The following is an 18,915-nucleotide window of genomic DNA, read 5'->3' as shown; positions in this document are numbered from 1 at the left end:
GATTCAGATATAGACAACTTGCGGTCAGGTTCATGGTTGAGAGGATGTAAGCAAACATTTGCTTTTATGTTTTCCCCTTTATAGTGTTTACTCTTCCATATGCAATACATAACAAGAAAAAACAGCACATGACTTAAACTCCATAATAGCATTTTTTGATACATTCTTCATGTGAAAATGTGAAAAATGTGCCATAATTTTCAAGCGTATAGGAAATATACTGATAGGACTTTGATGTATGAGCAAACTATGAACTTATTTATCCTTCTTCTCAGAACAGAGAAGAAAGGTTGGATAAAGGATATTTTTTGGTTTTAAAGGAAGACAAAGCTAATACATTCCTAGCAGAAAAAGAAATAAATATAATCCTCCCAAAGAACAGACAAAGAATCACATAAAATGTAGGGTTTATTTTGGGAGGAAGGGATAACTCCATTACAAAGCCTCTACCTAGCACTGCTACAGAAAACCTCAAGGAGAGGCTTATCATGTCCTCCTGATTGAATGTGTAGATACTGTATTGTTGCCGGGGTGGAGATTTTCTTTTGTAAGCTGTTTAATACACCAGCAAAACTCATTCACTGACTCTTCGCCTTAGGTGGAGTCATATCTTGCAAGTTTCTTAGCCACAAAGAATAGCACAAAGATGCAAAAATAAAAAGTTCCATGGGGACACGGATACAGAGGCACTGTATTCCCAGACCACGTGGCAGAAAAGCTGGCAAACATAATTGAATCTCCTCTGGTCTGTCTGGCTAGGAGAAACAAAGCCGGAGGAGTCTTTAGCAGGACTGGGAGGAAGTCAGTTGGCAGAACTAATCCCAGAGCCCGCTGGAACCCCTGTGTGAGAAAGCGCTATTTGCTCACGTGGACTAGCAAGGGTGGCAGTTACTACTGATGCTTGGGGGAAACCGTCAGGAGAAGTGGAGATGTTCGGGAGAGGGCTGCAAACAGAAAAAGGGAGGTGGGATGAGAATGAAAGGCATTTTGGCATCAGTGAGCACTGTGCAAAGCTAATTTGAGGTTTGTACGCTAATAAAATGCATGACCCAGGGTTGTGTGCTTACCTACAAAGGGCAGGTTTTGCTCAAATAAAGTAATTTGCAGTAGGCTAATGGTTAGAACTGATTCCATGAGAGCCTGTGGAAAACTCTCTAAAATGAGCCTGTATGTTACTTAAAAGAACACAGCAATAGAGGTTATTGCATAATCGTGTTAGATAATATAGAGGTGGGGCAGGAAGTGACACAGGAGCTGGAGAGGACCTAGAGAATATAGAGTTGGTGGGAGCGGTGAGAAGCCAGAGGAACTAACATTCCCTGAAATAACCAACACTAAAGTTAAATGGGATAATACATAGTCATAGCGGGCCTTTAACAAATGTTTGTGGAAGGAGGGAAGGAAGCACCAGGGCAACCAATAGTGGTGATGTGGGCTACACGCCATGCAGGAATGACCTCCTCAGTCCCCAGCACTGTGCCGAGGTATCTGTATAATTCTGGCAAGAGCCCTATGGTATAGATGATATTCTCCACATTTTGTAGACAAGGGAACTGAGACTATGAGAAGTTATGCTTCTTGTATGAGAGATCTCCCAGGTAAATATTGAAAGCAGGGTTCTAATTCATGACAGATTGACTTCAAAAGCCATGATGCTAAAAACAAATTGAGAGAACTGAAATTGATTTTAAAAATACAACAATAAGTGTAATTTACTATTTCCTGCTTTTAAAAAACTGTTATTTCCTACCATACTGCTTTTAGACAAAGTAATTTATGGCATGCCTGAGGCAGTAAGGGTTTGTACAATTGAAAAGAAAAAAAAATAAAATAAGTCTGTTTTTTTTTTTTTAAGGAAAAAGTCTTTCTTTCTTTCTTTCTTTCTTTCTTTCTTTCTTTCTTTCTTTCTTTCTTTCTTTCTAAAAAATTAGTCTACAGTCTTTTAGTAGTGGTCAACTAATCATTATAAGAAAACAACTCTCAAAAGGAGTTCATATGATGGCAAATGGTATGAACATGGATAAATAAATTCCAATGGACAAACCATCAAAACTGAGAACTAAAAAGCCCACTTCTTCCCTGGTTCCACACAGATCTCTGGATGATTGTCACTGAAATCAGTGGGAGAGTGAAATACCAGTTCATGATGGTTATTCTTGCCCTGGCTTCCACCTGCAGACATTCACCTCTATGGCTCTACGTTCACCTTTTTCCAACTCAAATGACAATATTATCTGCATTCGTAAAACATTTTAGTGAAGAAATTAAAGAATAGTCATGTTAAGCTATTATAAAAAAAAGAATTCTAATGTTAGCTCATTTTTTTATGAAGAAAACTTTTTTCGAAGATGTTGGATGGTGGGTCATTGATGTATCTGACTTATAAAAGGTATTTGAAAAAATATTTGATAAAAAAATTAATTGCTGAAATCATTGCTAATGAAAAAGCATTGCCTGCCTGGAGTTTCAGGCATAGAAATGATAAATAGAGATCCTAAAAGAGTGTTGGCTTTCTGGCCAAGGACATTTTGATCAACAGTGTAAAAACAGAATGTGCTCGTGGAAACCAATTTGGACAGAGAATTAGACAGACTGGGCCCTTATCCTTGGCTTTGCTATTGAGTAGATGTGTGACCTCAACTATGCCACTTCACTTTCTAGTGCTTCTTATCTTTTTTGAGAGGCGTGACAATAATGTCTTCTTCTTTATATTTTATATTTGTGTTAGCAACACTGAAGAAGACACTCATAAGAGGATCAAGGACTCTCCCCAGAATCTGACTATTGTTCTAAATTAGCGCCCTGCAGTTTTTCTGGGTCACATGTTTCTAATGTAGTTTTATTAACTTCATTTTATTTATTTTCATCTGTTAAAAAGCATTGACATTTTGTTTTCTATTCATTATTACCACAGAAATGTCCTGCCCCCAATAGAATTTTGGCTCTAGCATATTAAGACCTTTCCCAGAAATAGGTGAACTTGCATAACCATCCATCCATCCATCCATCCATCCATCCATCCATCCATCCACCCGACACGCTTGTGCTGAATGCCAGTAGTGTGCAAATACTGTGCCAATTGCTGCACACTACACTATTTCAGTCATGCCCATGAGGATGAAAACCACATGGTTAAAACTGCTCACCAGCTGTTGAAAGGAAAAGCTGACCCTGGGAGTGTTAGATAATGCCTGTGGGTCAGCCTGTTGCTTTTCTAGTTCTCTCCTGATCCCAATACAGTCCTACTGCACATTAGAGGCTCTGACTTGATGCTGAGGGGTTTGAGTAGGCATGAGTAGAAGCTTCAAAATTTAGTCTTCACTTTTCCTATCACGCATCAGTGAGAATCTTTATGGCTGCTACAGAATAAATTACAATTTCTCAACTACTGTTGAATTGGAGAAGAAAAACTACATTTTACCAGGACAATTCTTTCTTACTCGGTATCTCAGGGCGGAGATAAAGCAAAGATTGGGAGTCTGTTCATATTCTAATATGATTGTATTTTTAAAATAAAAAGAAAACTTTAGAGTGGAAAAAAAGTATCAAATAGATTTTCTACAGATAAAAATATCCTATTGCATCTCATTTCATAAAATTGTCTTCTTCTGTAGATTTTCCAGTGACTCAGTCTCCATTCATGCGGGAGTAGATGTGTGGCTATTTCTCAAAATGTCTTACCTTGTCGCTGCTTTTCCACATAGTGGGAAATATTGAAGATCAGTGATACAATCAGAGCTAATCCCAAAAAGGCTAGAATTACCCAGACATAATAGTGGCATCCAGGGTTTTCTGGAAAACAAACAAACAAACATAGCTATAATATATTAGCTGCTTACCAATTTGTTTTGAATTGGGTATTCCCACAATTGAAACCATAGTATTTATTCATAATGAAGAACAAATCCTCTGCCACGAAATTAATTACCATTGACAGACAAAGGTTTCTTATAGATTTCAAATGGGTATTGGTGGTAAGTCCCTGCATTCAGCATGAACAAAAGGAAGCAAGTTTCCCACATTCTTAGTGTTGATGAAAGACATTTTTAGTGTTGCTGCTAAAATTTGACAACTGGTGACTGATTATAAAAACTTTGGTTCAAAATCAAGAACATCCAGATTCAATCCAAATGGAATTATAATTGTTTTCTTTGAGTACTTGTTGGCATTGTAGTGGTTGTTGAACTGCCCTCAGTGGTCCTGTGTTTTTGAATAGATCTTTCATTTTCTTTCTTCCTTTCTTGCTTGCTTTCTTTTTTCTTTCCTTTTCTTTTTTCTTTCCTTTTTTCTTTCTTTCTTTTTTCTTTCTTTCTTTCTCTTTTTTTTTAAATATTTTTTTTAACGTTTATTTATTTTTGAGACAGAGAGAGACAGAGCATGAATGGGGGAGGGTCAGAGAGAGGGAGACACAGAATCCCAAACAGGCTCCAGGCTCTGAGCTGTCAGCACAGAGCCTGACGTGGGGCTCGAACTCACGGACCGCGAGATCATGACCCGAGCCGAAGTCGCCGCCCAACCAACTGAGCCACCCAGGCGCCCCTCTTTCTTTCTTTCTTTCTTTCTTTCTTTCTTTCTTTCTTTCTTTCTTTCTTTTTTTCTTTCTTTCTTTCTTTCTTTCTTTCTTTCTTTCTTTCTTTCCATATTTATTTTTAAATGAATATAGGCATATATATAATTAAATATATAAAATATATATGCATTTATGATATAGATGTACATATACATATATGCATATAATTTGCATATTGTTTATTTATATATACTTTGCTTTTGTTTGAACTAGTCTGTGGCTCTTTTTTTTTTTAATTTTTTTTTTTAACGTTTATTTATTTTTGAGACAGAGACAGAGCATGAACAGGGGAGGGGCAGAGAGAGAGGGAGGCACAGAATCGGAAGCAGGTTCCAGGCTCTGAGCCATCAGCCCAGAGCCCGATGCGGGGCTCGAACTCGCGGACCGCGAGATCCTGACCTGAGCTGAAGTCGGACGACCGGGAGATCCTGACCTGAGCTGAAGTCGGACGCTTAACCGACTGAGCCACCCAGGCGCCCCGTCTGTGGCTCTTTAAACACCAGCAAATCTATTCACTAATGTCTGCTACCTCGTCTCTATTTTTGCACCATGTTATTTAAATGTTCAGAATACCATAAACTCCACAGAGAATAGGACCATTTCTGTCTTCTGCTCTGTAGTATCATATATAATGTACATAATTTACAAACATTTTAAAATAATTAATTAGTAAATGGGACAAGTTAACTGATGGTGGTGGTGAAATGGGTGGTTTATTTTCTTTAAGGGAATTTTTATGTTTCATAGAGTCTTAGAAAATTGAGAAGACTTGAATAGTCTTTTATCCTCCAATAAACCTACAAATTAATTTGGTTAAAAACACTAAGGTTTGGAAAGGCCTTATTTATTCATTATGAATATAATCCCATAAATATTTATGAGAATTCTACAACACAGTAATCATTAACTATTTAAAATGTACTACTAATTCTAGGTATCGCACGATACTGCCTACATTCCTAGAATTGTTTATTTGGTTTTTATGTTTAACTGTTTATGAAAAAAACACAAGTTCATACTAAGTCTAAATTTTAAAAATTCTAGCAATAGCAAAATATAGAATAACATATAAGGTTCTCCACTAGAGCATAAATGGGTCACTAATATTATACTAATTAGCCTTTTAAAAAAACTTACCAGTGCGTCTGGAGGATTTTTACCATGTTATGTTATCTGTAGTGGTGGCATGGAATAACACAGTGCTGTTGTAATATAATTCATCTACCCATTTTTCTAAGATGGATATTCTGATTTTTTAAAACGTTTTTCTCTTACAAACAATAATGCAACAAACTTCATTGGACAGGCATTTAACACATATGTGAGCTTATCTGTAGAAAGAGGCTCCTGGGAATACAATTGCTGGGTTAAAGGGAATTTTTAAGGCATGCTTTCAAAGAAAGATTGTTCTCTACCTCCCATTGATAATAGTCCTTTTCAGGTGGTTAATGTAACCAGAATTGTGAAGAATGAGGCCAACAAGCCATCTTAGTTCCCAGATGGGTCTCAGTTTCCTTCTTTGCTATATCACAACACAGAGGTATTAATTTCTGCTTTGTTATCAAATTAATGGTTATATACATGAATTCTGTTATTAAAGACTTCTTTTCTTCTAGTAAAGAAAAAGTCCTAGTTGTAGATTCTTTCACATTTTAAGGTAATTTGAGGGCACACACTATGTTTTCTATCAAGATAGCTCACAATTATCATTTCAGGTTATTCAGTCTAGTACATTCTAATCACTCACCCTTTGCAGTCACTGTATTTGGTGACAAAAAAATGAACTTTAGTTGCTACCCAGAGGCCAGACTTATATATATCATCCGTGTTCAATATTAAAAATATTAGTGAACTTAGACAAGCAAAAAAAGAAAGCTAAGAATCAACCATAATCCTATTATCAAGAGACAATCACTGTGAAAACCTTGGTTCATATACTTCGAATTATTTTTCTCTGTATAGAAATGATTATGGACAGAGACATAAGATTCAATTATACTGAATATACTGTTATCTCCTTTCACCCCAACAATTTATAGTGTGCTTCTTTTCCTATAAATAAAATATGCTTTCATTTCTTTTAGCGGCCTTATATTCCACTGAATGAATTTTCTATAATTTATTTAAACAATCCCTTATCATTAGACATGTAAGTTGCTTGTGATTTTTAGTTATATAAGCAGTATTGTGATGAATATCTGTAGCTAAAACTATATATCCAACCTTAATTTTATTTCAGGTAAAAATTCTTTTTTTAAAGTTTATTTTTGAGAGACAGAGAGGGTGAGCGGGGGAGGGTCAGATAGAGAGGGAGAGAGAGAATATCAAGCAGGCTCCATGCTGTCAGCATGGAGCCCAATGTGGGGCTCAAACTCTCAAACCATGAGATCATGACCTGAGTCAAAACTAAGAGTCAGACATTCAACCAACTGAGCCACCCAGGCACCCCTCAGGTAAAAATTCTTGATTTGTGAGGTCAAAATATATACACATCTGAAAGGATTTTGATATCTTGATGGCCCAGGTTTTAATTTTTTTAATGTTTATTTTATTACTTATTTTTTGAAAGAGAGACAGAGTGTGAGTGGGAGAGGAGCAGAGAGAAGGAGACACCGAATCTGAAGCAGGCTCCAGGCTCTGAGCTGTCAGCACAGAGCCCAGCAAGGGGCCCAAACTCATGAACCCTGAGATCATGACCTGAGCTGAAGTCAGACATTCAACCAACTAAGCCACCCAGATGCCCCGTTGATGGCCCAGGTTTTAAAACACAGTATTAAGGGGTGCCTGGGTGGCTCAATCAGTTAAGCATCTGAGCTGGGCTCAGGTCATGATCTTGCTGTTGGTGGGTTTGAGCCCCCTGTCGGACTCTGTGCTGGCAGCTCAGAGCCTGGAGCCTGCTTCGGATTCTATGTCTCCCTCTTTCTTTGCCCCTCCCCTGCTTTTGCTCTGTGTCTCTCTCTCAAAAATAAACATTAAAACAAAATTTTTAAGGGGCATCTGCGTGGCTCATTCAGTTAACCAGCAGACTTGGGCTCAGGTCATGATTTCACGGTTTGTCAGTTCAAGCCCCACATCGGGCTCTGTGCTGACAGCTCAGAGCCTGAAGCCTGCTTCAGATTCTCTGTCTCCCTCTCTCTCTGCCCCTCCCCTGCAGGGCGCTCTCTCTCTCTCTCTCTCTCTCTCTCTCTCTCTCTCTCTCTCTCTTTCTCTCTCTCAAAAAGAAATAAACATTAAAAAAATTAAAAAAATTTTTTAAACACAATATTAAGAAGACCCTTCTCAGGCTGGTCTGGCCTGTGATCCTATTAGTTAATTGGCCCTGACTTTATGTTTATGGCTCTTTTGGTTCAGCCACACTACATCAACCCCCATCCTGATAGCTACTATCTTCCCACACACTGTCTCATGTAGTCTCCTCCTTCGTGGTTTGTGGAGGAAGTTGTCCCTTTGTCTTTTCTCTGGAGCCTGTGACATGGGTACTTCATGAGAAGGCACCTGCTCTTATCTCTGCCCTAAGCATAGAGAACATCACAACACTTTTCTTTCCTTACCATGAACTGTTCCCACAAAATGTTGCTTTAAGTTTTCTAATTTTAGGACTTATCTGCTATACTTACCCAATAATATACCCTGCTCCAATCGTTCTGAAGCACTTATGATGCTCAATAGATACCATACTTACATTTCATGTCCTTATGTCTCTGTATATTTGCTCCTTTGCCTGAAATGCCTTTCTCCTCAGCTGTTTGACAGATTCATAGTCATCCTTCAAGACTACCTTTTCTTTGAAGCATTTGCTCTATGCTGCCTGTCCCCCACCAAGTGACATCTTTTACACCCCCCTACGTTTCAACAAATATTGAGATGACCATCTATGTGTAAAAATCTCTTCCTACTTGACTGTGAACTTCCCAAAGGACAGAAAGAATGCCATATTCATCCTGGTCTTCATGCCTCAATTTCCTCATTTTACCTATTTTTGTGGGGATTAAGTGAGTTAAGACATGTAAGGAGATTTGTAGAAGAGTGTTCCTCGCCAGTAAGATGCCCCATAAATGTTAGCTATTGCATCGTTTTCAAAAATTTTTAGTGTAGTTGACACACAAGGTTACATTAGTTTCAGATGTACGTTTCTATTCATTATACGGTCACCACAAGTGTATCTACCTTCTGTTCCCACACAACACTATTGCAATACCATTGACCGTATTATCTATGTTGTACCTTTTATTCCCATGACTTAGTCAACTCGTAACTGGAAATTATCGTTATTCTTATTCTCATCTCCCTACTAGTGAGACTCCTGTTATTATTTCTGTAACCTATTCAGCACAAAGTAGGTTCTCACTGAACACGTGTCAACTGACTAAATAAAAGACAAGTGGAATAAAGACAGACAATGTAATGACTAGGGCCAACAGAAAAGTTCTGATCAAATATGAGGTCTAGGCACACTCACAATCTAGGAAAGACAAGTTGAAGATCATAGTACATTTGTCTCTAGTGCTGTTGAGAAAAGACCTACCTCCCAGCAGCTATGAGATAGATCCTTGTGAAAAGAAGAGTAACACATTAGGCCGCTGTAATCTTGGTGAAAGTACTCATGAACAACATCCTAATTCTCTCTGCCCTGAACCTACATTTACCAAAAAACCTACAGATTATTATATTTTTTCTAAGAACTTGATACAAGGAAGTTGGTGCTAACAGCTAGGTATCTAATTAAATTTATGGGGTGTACACCACTATAAACATAAAATTTTATTTTCTTGTTTAAAAATCAGTCTTTGGGGAGTTTGGTTAGTGTCAGCGAATTCTCTGGGAAAGGAATTTAAACAATACCACTAGTTGAGGTAAGCTGTATGAGCCAGCTACAACCCTAGGAAATATATGCCTGCATAAAACTGGGATGTTAATGACTTAAGAGTCAGGATGAATAGAAATAATCTCCTCACAGAACACACAATAACTTTCAGAAGCATGAAGTGGGATATGCCTTCATTCCTCAACTTTTGCCTTGAAGACCCATCAATATCTTTACTTTTACTTATTAAAAATGCACACTGTCCTACTATGAGAAGAGAAAAATAAGGGTTTTCTTTATGCTGAAAATATGGTTCTATCTTCATAAATCAAGAATGGCCTCATGAAATAGTTGTTTTGTCTGGTTATTGTTAGCAAAAGAATGGGCAAAGTACAACTATTTATAATTATTGTTTTAGGCAAATATTTGTTATTATTTTTTTCAGCCTACTAGTTATATGCCACAATATAGCACAGTTTACCTAAGAACACATATCACAGCTAGTTTATTTTAGAGTTGACCTGAAAGTTGCATTGTTTTAAATGAAGCATTTGATAGATGTATTAACAATTTACCTTTGGCTAAATTGGGTGACTTGTAGTCTTGTGTTAGAAATAGTCCAGGGGGTCCTGAGTGGCTGAGTTGGGTAAGTGGCTGACTCTTGATTTCAGCTCAGGTCATGATCTCACAGTTTGAGATCAAGCCATGCATCGGGCTCTGTGCTGACAGCATGGAGCCTACTTGGGATTCTCTCTCTCCCTCTCTTTCTGCTCCTCCCCCGCTCATATGTGTGTGCTCTCTCTCTTAAAATAAATAAATAAACTTAAAAAAAAAAAGAAATCATCCAGTCTAATTTTTCCGGAAAAGAAATACAGATGGCCAGCAGACACATGAAAAGATGCTCAACATCACTCATCATCAGGGAAATACAAATCAAAACCATAATGAGATACCACCTCACACCTGTCAGAGTGGCTAAAATGAACAACACAGGAAACAACAGATGTTGGTGAGGATACAGAGACAGGGGATCCCTCTTACACTGTTGGTAGGAATGCAAGCTGGTGCAGCCACTCTGGAAAACAGTATGGAGGTTCCTCAAAAAGTTAAAAATAGAACTACCCTATGACCCAGCAATTGCACTACTAGGTATTTAGAGGTATTTACCCAAAGGACACAAAAATACTAATTGGAAGGGACACATGCACCCCAATGTTTATAGCAGCATCAATAGCCAAATTATGGAAAGAGCCCAAATGTCCATCAACTGATGAATGGATATAAAGATTTGGTGTGTGTGTGTGTGTGTGTGTGTGTGTGTGTACTCAGCCATCAAAAAAAGAATGAAATCTTGCCATTTGCAGTGATGTGGATGTAGCTAGAAAGTATTATGCTAAACGAAATAAGTCAGAGAAAGACAAATACCATATTATTTCATGTATATGTGCAATTTAAGAAATAAACAGATGAAGATGGGGCGGGGGGAAGAGGGAGGCAAGCCATAAAAGACTCTTAACTACAGAGAACAAACTGGGGGTTGCTGGGGGGGAGATGGGTGGGGGGATGGGCAAAATGGGTGATGAGTATAAAGCAGAGCACTTGTGATGAGCACTGGGTGTTGTATGTAAGTGATGACTCACTAAATTCTATACCTGAGATTAATATTACAGTGTATGTTAACTAACTTGAATTTAAGTAAAAACTTTAAAGAACATTTACTTTAGAAAATTTGTAATTAAAAAAAGAAGAAGAAGAAGAAATTGTCCAGTCTAGAATTATTGCATCAAATCCTATGACATACACTTTGGAACCTTGATCATTCAATCATGCACATGCTGAAAGGATGCAAAACTGATTTTGGAAGGAAATTTTGACCCTGCCTATAGGTTGTCCCTGGATCTACCTCTGAATGAAAGCAGAATGGGCTTTGATGGCTTTCTATTCTGGGAACATGTCCCAGTTATGTTCCCAAAATGTTTTAAGAGAATATCAAAGTGGTTTCCCTCTCAGCTGACAATCTGCCCTAAAATGGCAACAGAATACTGAACTTCAGGCTATAGTCAGAAAATAAAAATTTAAACACTGTCACTCTGTTTGTTCTCTTATATTTTGTACATTTTCTGTCTATGTTATCAGGGAAAAATAAATCTTATTTTAAGAAAAAGAACCAGCTGTATAAAACTTGCTACTGAATTAATTAATTATAACAATTTTATGGACTGGAAGATATTATTTAATATGTCATTCAGTATCTCAGGTAGAAGAAGCTGAGGATCTCCTCAAGGACTGTCACATTTTTGCTCTTCTAGTTCATGTGAAAATTGCTATTGGCCATCTGTCTATATGTATCGTTTGATACACAATCTATCTTAAGAAAATCTCTTGGATAATATGATATACTTATTTTTTATGACTTAATCGTATCCCTTGCTCCTTGTTTTCCTTTGTCTTGATCTATTTGGTTACCCTTTATACTGTGCTATATACGTCTATTACCTCTCTTTCTAGGGGAGAGGCGAGAAAGCAAATAAATAAATAAAAAGAATAATAGATTTCTAGAACTTATCCTTGAGAGAACTAACAATTTACCTTCTCTTTAGTGTTTTTTTTCTTTCTAGTTCTCATAGCGTCTAGTATTTAGTATAGATTCAATAAATGGTTATGGTTTGGGTAAATAAAGTAGAGCACAGTGTAAAAAGGTATACTTCAAGGCAAAACCCTTAATCTTATTTTTATAATTACACTGATTCTAGCTATAAAATATCCTATCATTTGCACAAAATTGTATTTCAATTAGAAGTTTCCCTTTATTCTTTGTAATTAAAAGGAGCACTGAAAAAGTTCTATCAGTCCATTAATTGGGACAAGAAGATAATTTGTTTTCAACTACAAAGAAACAACCAAATCAATGTCATGTGCCTACATTTTACATAAAGGGTTTAAGGAAAGTCCTGGTAATTTTCATAAAATGTGTCAGGAACAGTAAGGCCAAAACACAGGCCAAATTCTGAAGGGTAGGGTATACTTAGCATAGTTTCTGGTTTTCCTATTGATTTTGGGGGTCTGCAATTCCCTATCCAGACTTCTGTTTTCCAAGATTTTTTTCCTTGTGTAATGTGATCTGAGTTTTAAACAGGAAGCTTTTCATTTAGAAGCTTTGTTATTTCATGACATTCTTGATAGCTTTTATAGTTTTTTTTTTATATTTTAATTTTAAGTAATCTCTATACCCAATGTGGGGCTCAAACTTACAACCCTGAGATCAAGAGTCACATGCTATAATGACTGAGCCAGCCAGGCACCCCAGCTTTCATAATTTTTTGATTGTCAACAAATGCCCCCATTTTGAAAAACAAAAAAACATACACAGATGAGAAGGTATTGAGTAGCTACATGGTGGAGATTTTCAACTTGAATGGCAGATCCATATAGATGCGAATACACATGCACACGCACTTTCATACCTCCCTTTATCCATATTCAGTATATCTCCATATGCATGTGGATATCTATTCGGTACAGATAATGCTTCTTACAATGCTGGATTCACAAAGTGCTCAAAAATTCTTGCCCAACAAACGCAATCTTTACTATTATTATTCCATAATTATAGTTACTTTCACTTAAAAAGCTTTTATCAATTTAAAAAGAACTCCCACACAATTTGAATTTAGCTATTACACTGTTAAAAAGCCAAAGGCCTCAAGAAGTTATTAGTGAGGCAATGACAGCTAGGAAAACCATAATTTAAGTTTCTATATAGCATTCAACTGCCAAGGGTTAATAGTAGTAGCTTTAATTATAAGACCTCTGACTCCCTTAAAGCCAAGAGTACTTGGCAGCCACTGTATTTAGAATTCACAATTGCATGTACTCTGGAGGGAAGCCTAGCTAAAGCAAATGTATTGTCTTTCTGCTGACAGATATGACTCCTACAGAAGCCTTTATTTAAACAATTAACAACAGAAAAGCAATACATATAATGCCTTAATTGTTTCTCCTTCAGGGAGTCTGTAACTGAGACCAGTGCATACGTTTATAGTATATAAGATACGGCTTTTCATGACAGTTTCTCTTTCTTGCTTGCAAACTCTGTCAGAGCAGTGACCTTCTCCTTTTTGCATCCCATGAATGTGTATATCTACTTTAGACACCCCAGAAAGTTCAAAGAAAAAGTTCTGATATAACAATCCCCATGGATTCTACCTATACAGCAACTTTCTTACCGTGATGATAGTTTGGTGTGGAACTAGATGCATTCTTGATGACTCTTTGTGACACGTTGTCAGTATCCACAAATCCCACCCCCCTCCCCCACCACTTACATCACAATCACCCCATCAATAAAAGGCATTAGAGTCATAGATAGAAGCACTGGAAGGGATTCTCAAATCTACTCCCAGGCTTTTGAGTAAATAAAATATTGTTTTTAATGCCAAATTTGAAATCTGTCAACCTTAAATACGTGTCTTTTGTGACCAGAGGGTTATTTGAAAAGTGGGTGGTGTATGTTGAGGAAGGACTATGATGGAAAGACAGACAACAGCAATACAGGGCATTGGAATGTCTGCTTTGAAGTGTAGAGAAAGAAAGAGTGTAGTCATTTATGAGCTGTGTGACTTCTTACATATCACTGAACCTCACTAAACCAATTGTAAAGTTGGAGGTCCGATCCCCATCTGTGTGACATCAAGGTCCCTCTTTCTAGTACATCATGGTTGCTCTTCAGCAACACTTACTGAATTTGTTAGAGAGCATACATGTGGAGTGAGGTGGGGGCAGATTTTAAGACCGTATAATTCCTCCAATACTGGGCTACTTGGCACTTTTATAATTAAACTCTAATTAGGATTGGTCAACTTGAGAAATCCTATTAAGATTGAAGTGTTGCCAAAATCCCTGCTGTTGATGAGTCTTTCTTTTCCTGTATTTACTCCTTCATTTTATTTCTGTACTTACTGTTTTCTGTTGGAGAAGCACCTTGGTGAAATCCTCAGAAGATGCCCTGGTTGTTGGGAATTTTCATCCAACAAAATTTTAACTACTATGTTACTTTAATGTTTTAAGAAGGCCTGTTAATTTTTTATATCTTCTTTCTAGTTTGGGAACACTGAGAAAATTAAATGAAATTTAAAATGCCCAGAAATGTGACCAGTAATGATGCTGATGATAATGACAATGATGATTATTTTGTTTTTTAACTTTACAAACCCTTGGGTTGAGGGTAATGATATTTATTATTAACTAGCAATTTGTGCACATTTATTTCTCAGAGTTATGATTAGTAAGTGACAATCTTTCCCGAATTGACTTTCCTTAAAATCACTGCAAACATTAACTAAATTAAATGATGAAACACATTGTCTTTGACCCATCTTTAATTTAAAGAACATCTCAGTTTAAAAGATGATTCATAATTTAGTCCTACCTAGTCTCTAAAGGAAAGGCTTACTGTCCTCAAAAAAGGAGATTGAGGCTCAAGGGAAAAGAAAACCGAATAAAAACAATGAAAATTCTTTTTTTGAAAAACAGCAATGTGTAACTAAATCGTGGCACACTCTTTACACTAAGGGTAGCCCACAAGAATTGTTTTTGCCATTTGATTCAGCTAATATTGATTTTATGAGCATGCAGAAACACAGTAGGAATTATGATACTGGCCCATTGATTGATGCAGCGAATATAAAGCATGTAGGTAGAAGAAAAGGAAAGATTTGCATTTTTTCTTTTCATACCTCCTTTTACTTAACCAGGAATAATTTCACTCTTTCACACTTATTTTCTTGTTTAACCTCGCCTGTCTAAATGTAAAACATATTGTCATCTGACTCTCTTCTTTCACATTGTTCTCCCCCTCTCCTTTTAAGATCTGAGTCTTTAACAGCAAACATTTGGTATTTTTATCTCTTCTGTGGAATTGCAGAAGCTCTCAACCAACAATGGAGGAACTCCTATGTTACCTCGAAAGGGAAAATCTAAACTTGGAAATGGTATGAAAGAAATTTTATCACATCTATTGTAAAATTAGAATTAAGTAATCCTGGAAATAGTTGAATGCCATATTCACTGCCTTTGACCTGCCCACACTTCCTGAGTTCCCCAATACCATCAGCTCATGGCCACTGTAAATAGTACTGCCATGTCTATTTTTTCCAGGGCATAGCAAAACTGCAACAATTGATTTTGTTCTTTGCTAATCTATGAACCTGGAAAAAAGTGAAGACAGGTGCGAAAATCGTATGTATCCTACGTAGGTATCATGCGATTAATCAGCTGTGTGATTAATCCAATTAATTGTTTTTAAAATTTGGCAAACCAAACATTGGAAAGCAAATTCACGGATTATATATAATATCTTTACCCTATAAGTGGCTCATACAAATTGATCTTAAAAGTATGATAAAGCACAATAATTAAGCAAAAGATGTAATCAGACAATGCACAAATTGTATGATTATAGTTTAAAAACCCATGTGAAAGTGTTCAGCCTTATTATAATCAAAGTAAGTATTATCAATAGGCTAGCATATTACACTTTTTCAGTAAAGATTTTTTTTTTTTTTAGATGATACCAAACTGTTCAGGAGACACACGCTAGGATCAAAGTTACTTGGTAGCAGTCTTAGAAAAGTATTTTGGTAATAATGAGACTTAAAGTGTTCATAACCTCTTGCTCAGTAATTCCAACTCTAGAATTTCCAAGAAAATAACCTTTAATATAGAAAAAGCTATAGAGATTTTCAACTTTCTGTCATTTTAAATATAATACAACTGGATACAACACAGATGTCAAACAATAAAAAAACAACTAAGGAAGCTGTTATTAACCCAATGAATGTCATAGTCTACATTCATCTAAAATGATTAGGCAGAAGTTTTCATAAAAAGGGAAATCATTACATTCTAATGTTAGCAAAAAATCTAGACATATGATTTTATGTTCATTATTATTTCATGTAGGAAAAGCAAACCATATAGAATGTATAGAAATAAAAGTAGGAAGGGAATACAACATAATATCTTATGATTTTTAAGGTGATGGGAGCTGTGGAAATTTTTTTCTATTTCATGTATACTTCATAGTTCTCCCACTTTATATGTGTGGTTTCTTTTACAACAAAAAGATTTTTATTAAAGAAATAAAAAGTATGTAAAACAATGAAAGAGGAATGAACTATCAACATGGAACAGACATCCAGCTAATCGATGGGGATTCAACCCTTGTAATCCATGCTGCAAGCAATCGAATTTTCACTGGCCTTTGCAGAATGGTCAGCTCTCTGATATTGACAATTGGATTAATGTCTGGGAAGGTAATAAAATCCCTAAACTCAAAGGAATTAGAATGTGGTTAGTACTAACCAGCTTTATAACTAAACTAAAGAGGAATACGCATGATCAACAAGTTTCTTTAAAAATAACAGATACTTTAAATGGCATAGTTATCAGTGAACACCAGTGAAAGCTACAACTAGCTTTATATTATAAAACCTCCCATTTTTTTCTTTTAAGAGAAAATAATCAACTTATATTCAGTAAAATATTTCAAAGTATTTTCTAATTATACTAAAGGCTATCTCACACTTTAAAAATAACATGTAAACTGATTTACTTCCCAAATGTTAGGTGTTTTTTGGATGGGGACATGGAAATTATTTAGTGAATTTATAGGCATAGGAATAGAACAAAAGAATTAAAAATACTGCTTACCTGGCATGCTTCTTTTCTCAGAGAAATCCTTATGTAACCATAAGGCAAATATATGGATTAAAAATGCTCCCACAAACTTTTTTTCCTCAGTAATGTTGCTCTGTCGCTTTAGAAGTAGTGTGCCAGTAAAACTTGTCTTTAACTGTACCTCAGTTTTCTCTCTCTTCTGTGTCTTGAAATCTTTCGTGTGTACTTTGTTCAGTTACAAACAGGAAATGTGGTGATGGAGGCTTCTAGAGTTTTGATCTGAAACCAGTACGCTCTTGAATTTTTGTGTTACGTGACAAGACCAATCTCACAAGCCTCTGCATTCTGGTATTTGGATTTCTATCAATACCTGAATCTAATTTAAAAATAATAGTGAAAGCAAAGCCTGGGGGTGGATCTCCCACTCTTTGGAGAGAATCCAGGGATCTCCTCATAAGTGAGTTCACATGGAAACAAAGTAAAACATCTGACAGTAGGGAGGAAACAGTGAGAAGCCCAGGTGTGCACAGCTGTTAGCTGTGTTTTCTTTGAGGCACCATGGAGGAAAAGGGATTGGTGCTTTTTGAACATTGCTATGTTGCAGGCGCCTTCTTTACCTGGTCGCACTGGGAGACCTGGTGCCTGCCTTCTATCCTGACAACCCTCACTGCAACCAGGGTGAGGTAAGTCCCTCTGTCCAATCTAGGGCCGCTTGGCAACAAGCTCCCGCTCTCAGTGCACAACCAGTAATCTGAAGTTCCTAAATGTTGGCGTGTATAAGTATGTTAAGTGGCACTACTTTAGCATGCATATTCCTGAGCCCTACTGAATCGGAATATTTGGAGCAGAGCCCAGGAATCTGAATTTTCACAAGTTCCCCTGGTTATTTTAAAATATAGGTGTTCTGGACAGTGCTCTAAAAATAGCATGTATATGTCAATGGTGTGTTTTATTTTTACCTTTACTCAGATAAAGATGATCTCGGCAGGATCTGTGAGTACGGTTTGTATGTGTTTTGGTGTACATATATTTGCTGCATATTGTGTGCCTATGCATATTTGCTCATGGATCCCCCCAGTTTTCTTTAATTATAGAAGGATGACGAGCCTGAATCCAGTTTACTACAAAAGGGGATGTACACAAACTTTAAGAACTTGAAGGAAAACTTAAAAATGAGACCTCTGACGCACAGACTCAGCACAAAATATTAAATGACATGCAGGATATCTTACTCTTGCTGATTTCTCTAAGATTCTTGACGGCAGGGAGAGTACTGATCTAATCCATCATGAAAACCCCAGCATCGACAGTAATGTCTGGCATGCTGTTAAGTCTCAATAAATATTCTCACAAGGATGGAATAAATAAAATAATGTTAATCTTCTGCTTTCTCCTTGCTCTATTATAGAAAACAACCTCCAAGTAATCAATATACAGTGCTTCTTTATTCTTTGAATGGGGTTGACTAAACACAGATTTTTCCACTTCAATCACTTTCCCCCCAAATATTTCTTGTGAACAATTATTGAATCAGAATCTGTAAAACTGAAAGAGACCATAGTCTAATCTAAAAAAGCATTTCAAAATGTGTTTCATAAAACACCAGGCCTTTAAGAAAATTTGTAGAAAAAATGCTCCTTCAACAGATATATTTAGAAGAACTATTATTTTCACCTTCATGGATTCATATTAGTATATTAAAGGCTTAGGTAAGTCCTACAAAAAGTGAGCCTGAGTAACCATTTTAACAGAGCTTTTTCTAAAGCTATTTGGCCAGAGAACTTTTTGTTCAGCACTACCCATTAGCAGGGTAACAGGTTGTAGGAAGCAGGCGTGGATACCCACAGACTGAGAGCTCAAGGGA

General features: G+C 36.6%; 1 protein-coding gene across 3 annotated transcripts in view; it reads right to left on the bottom strand.

The window, feature by feature from the left end:
* Nucleotides 1-17,367, bottom strand: part of TRAT1 (T cell receptor associated transmembrane adaptor 1) — a 39,785-nt gene extending 22,418 nt beyond the window's left edge. Inside the window, exons 1-3 of one of the 3 annotated variants that reach the window (XM_060640086.3) lie at nucleotides 17,085-17,367; nucleotides 3,682-3,792; nucleotides 868-944 (exon numbers count right to left, since the gene is read on the bottom strand). In XM_060640086.3, the coding sequence (XP_060496069.1) occupies nucleotides 868-944; nucleotides 3,682-3,782 (178 nt within the window). In that variant the 5' untranslated portion in view covers nucleotides 3,783-3,792; nucleotides 17,085-17,367. Of the gene's footprint in view, nucleotides 1-867; nucleotides 945-3,681; nucleotides 3,793-13,600; nucleotides 13,680-17,084 lie in introns of those variants that run through there. The other 2 variants (XM_060640087.3, XM_060640088.3) reach the window with 2 other exon arrangements.
* Between the last annotated feature and the right edge of the window lie 1,548 nt (nucleotides 17,368-18,915).

Source organism: Panthera onca, chromosome C2, assembly GCF_046562875.1.
Source record: "Panthera onca isolate mPanOnc1 chromosome C2, mPanOnc1 haplotype 2, whole genome shotgun sequence".
Classification (NCBI taxonomy): Eukaryota; Metazoa; Chordata; class Mammalia; order Carnivora; family Felidae; genus Panthera; species Panthera onca.
This window is presented reverse-complemented; position numbering and strand designations above follow the sequence as displayed.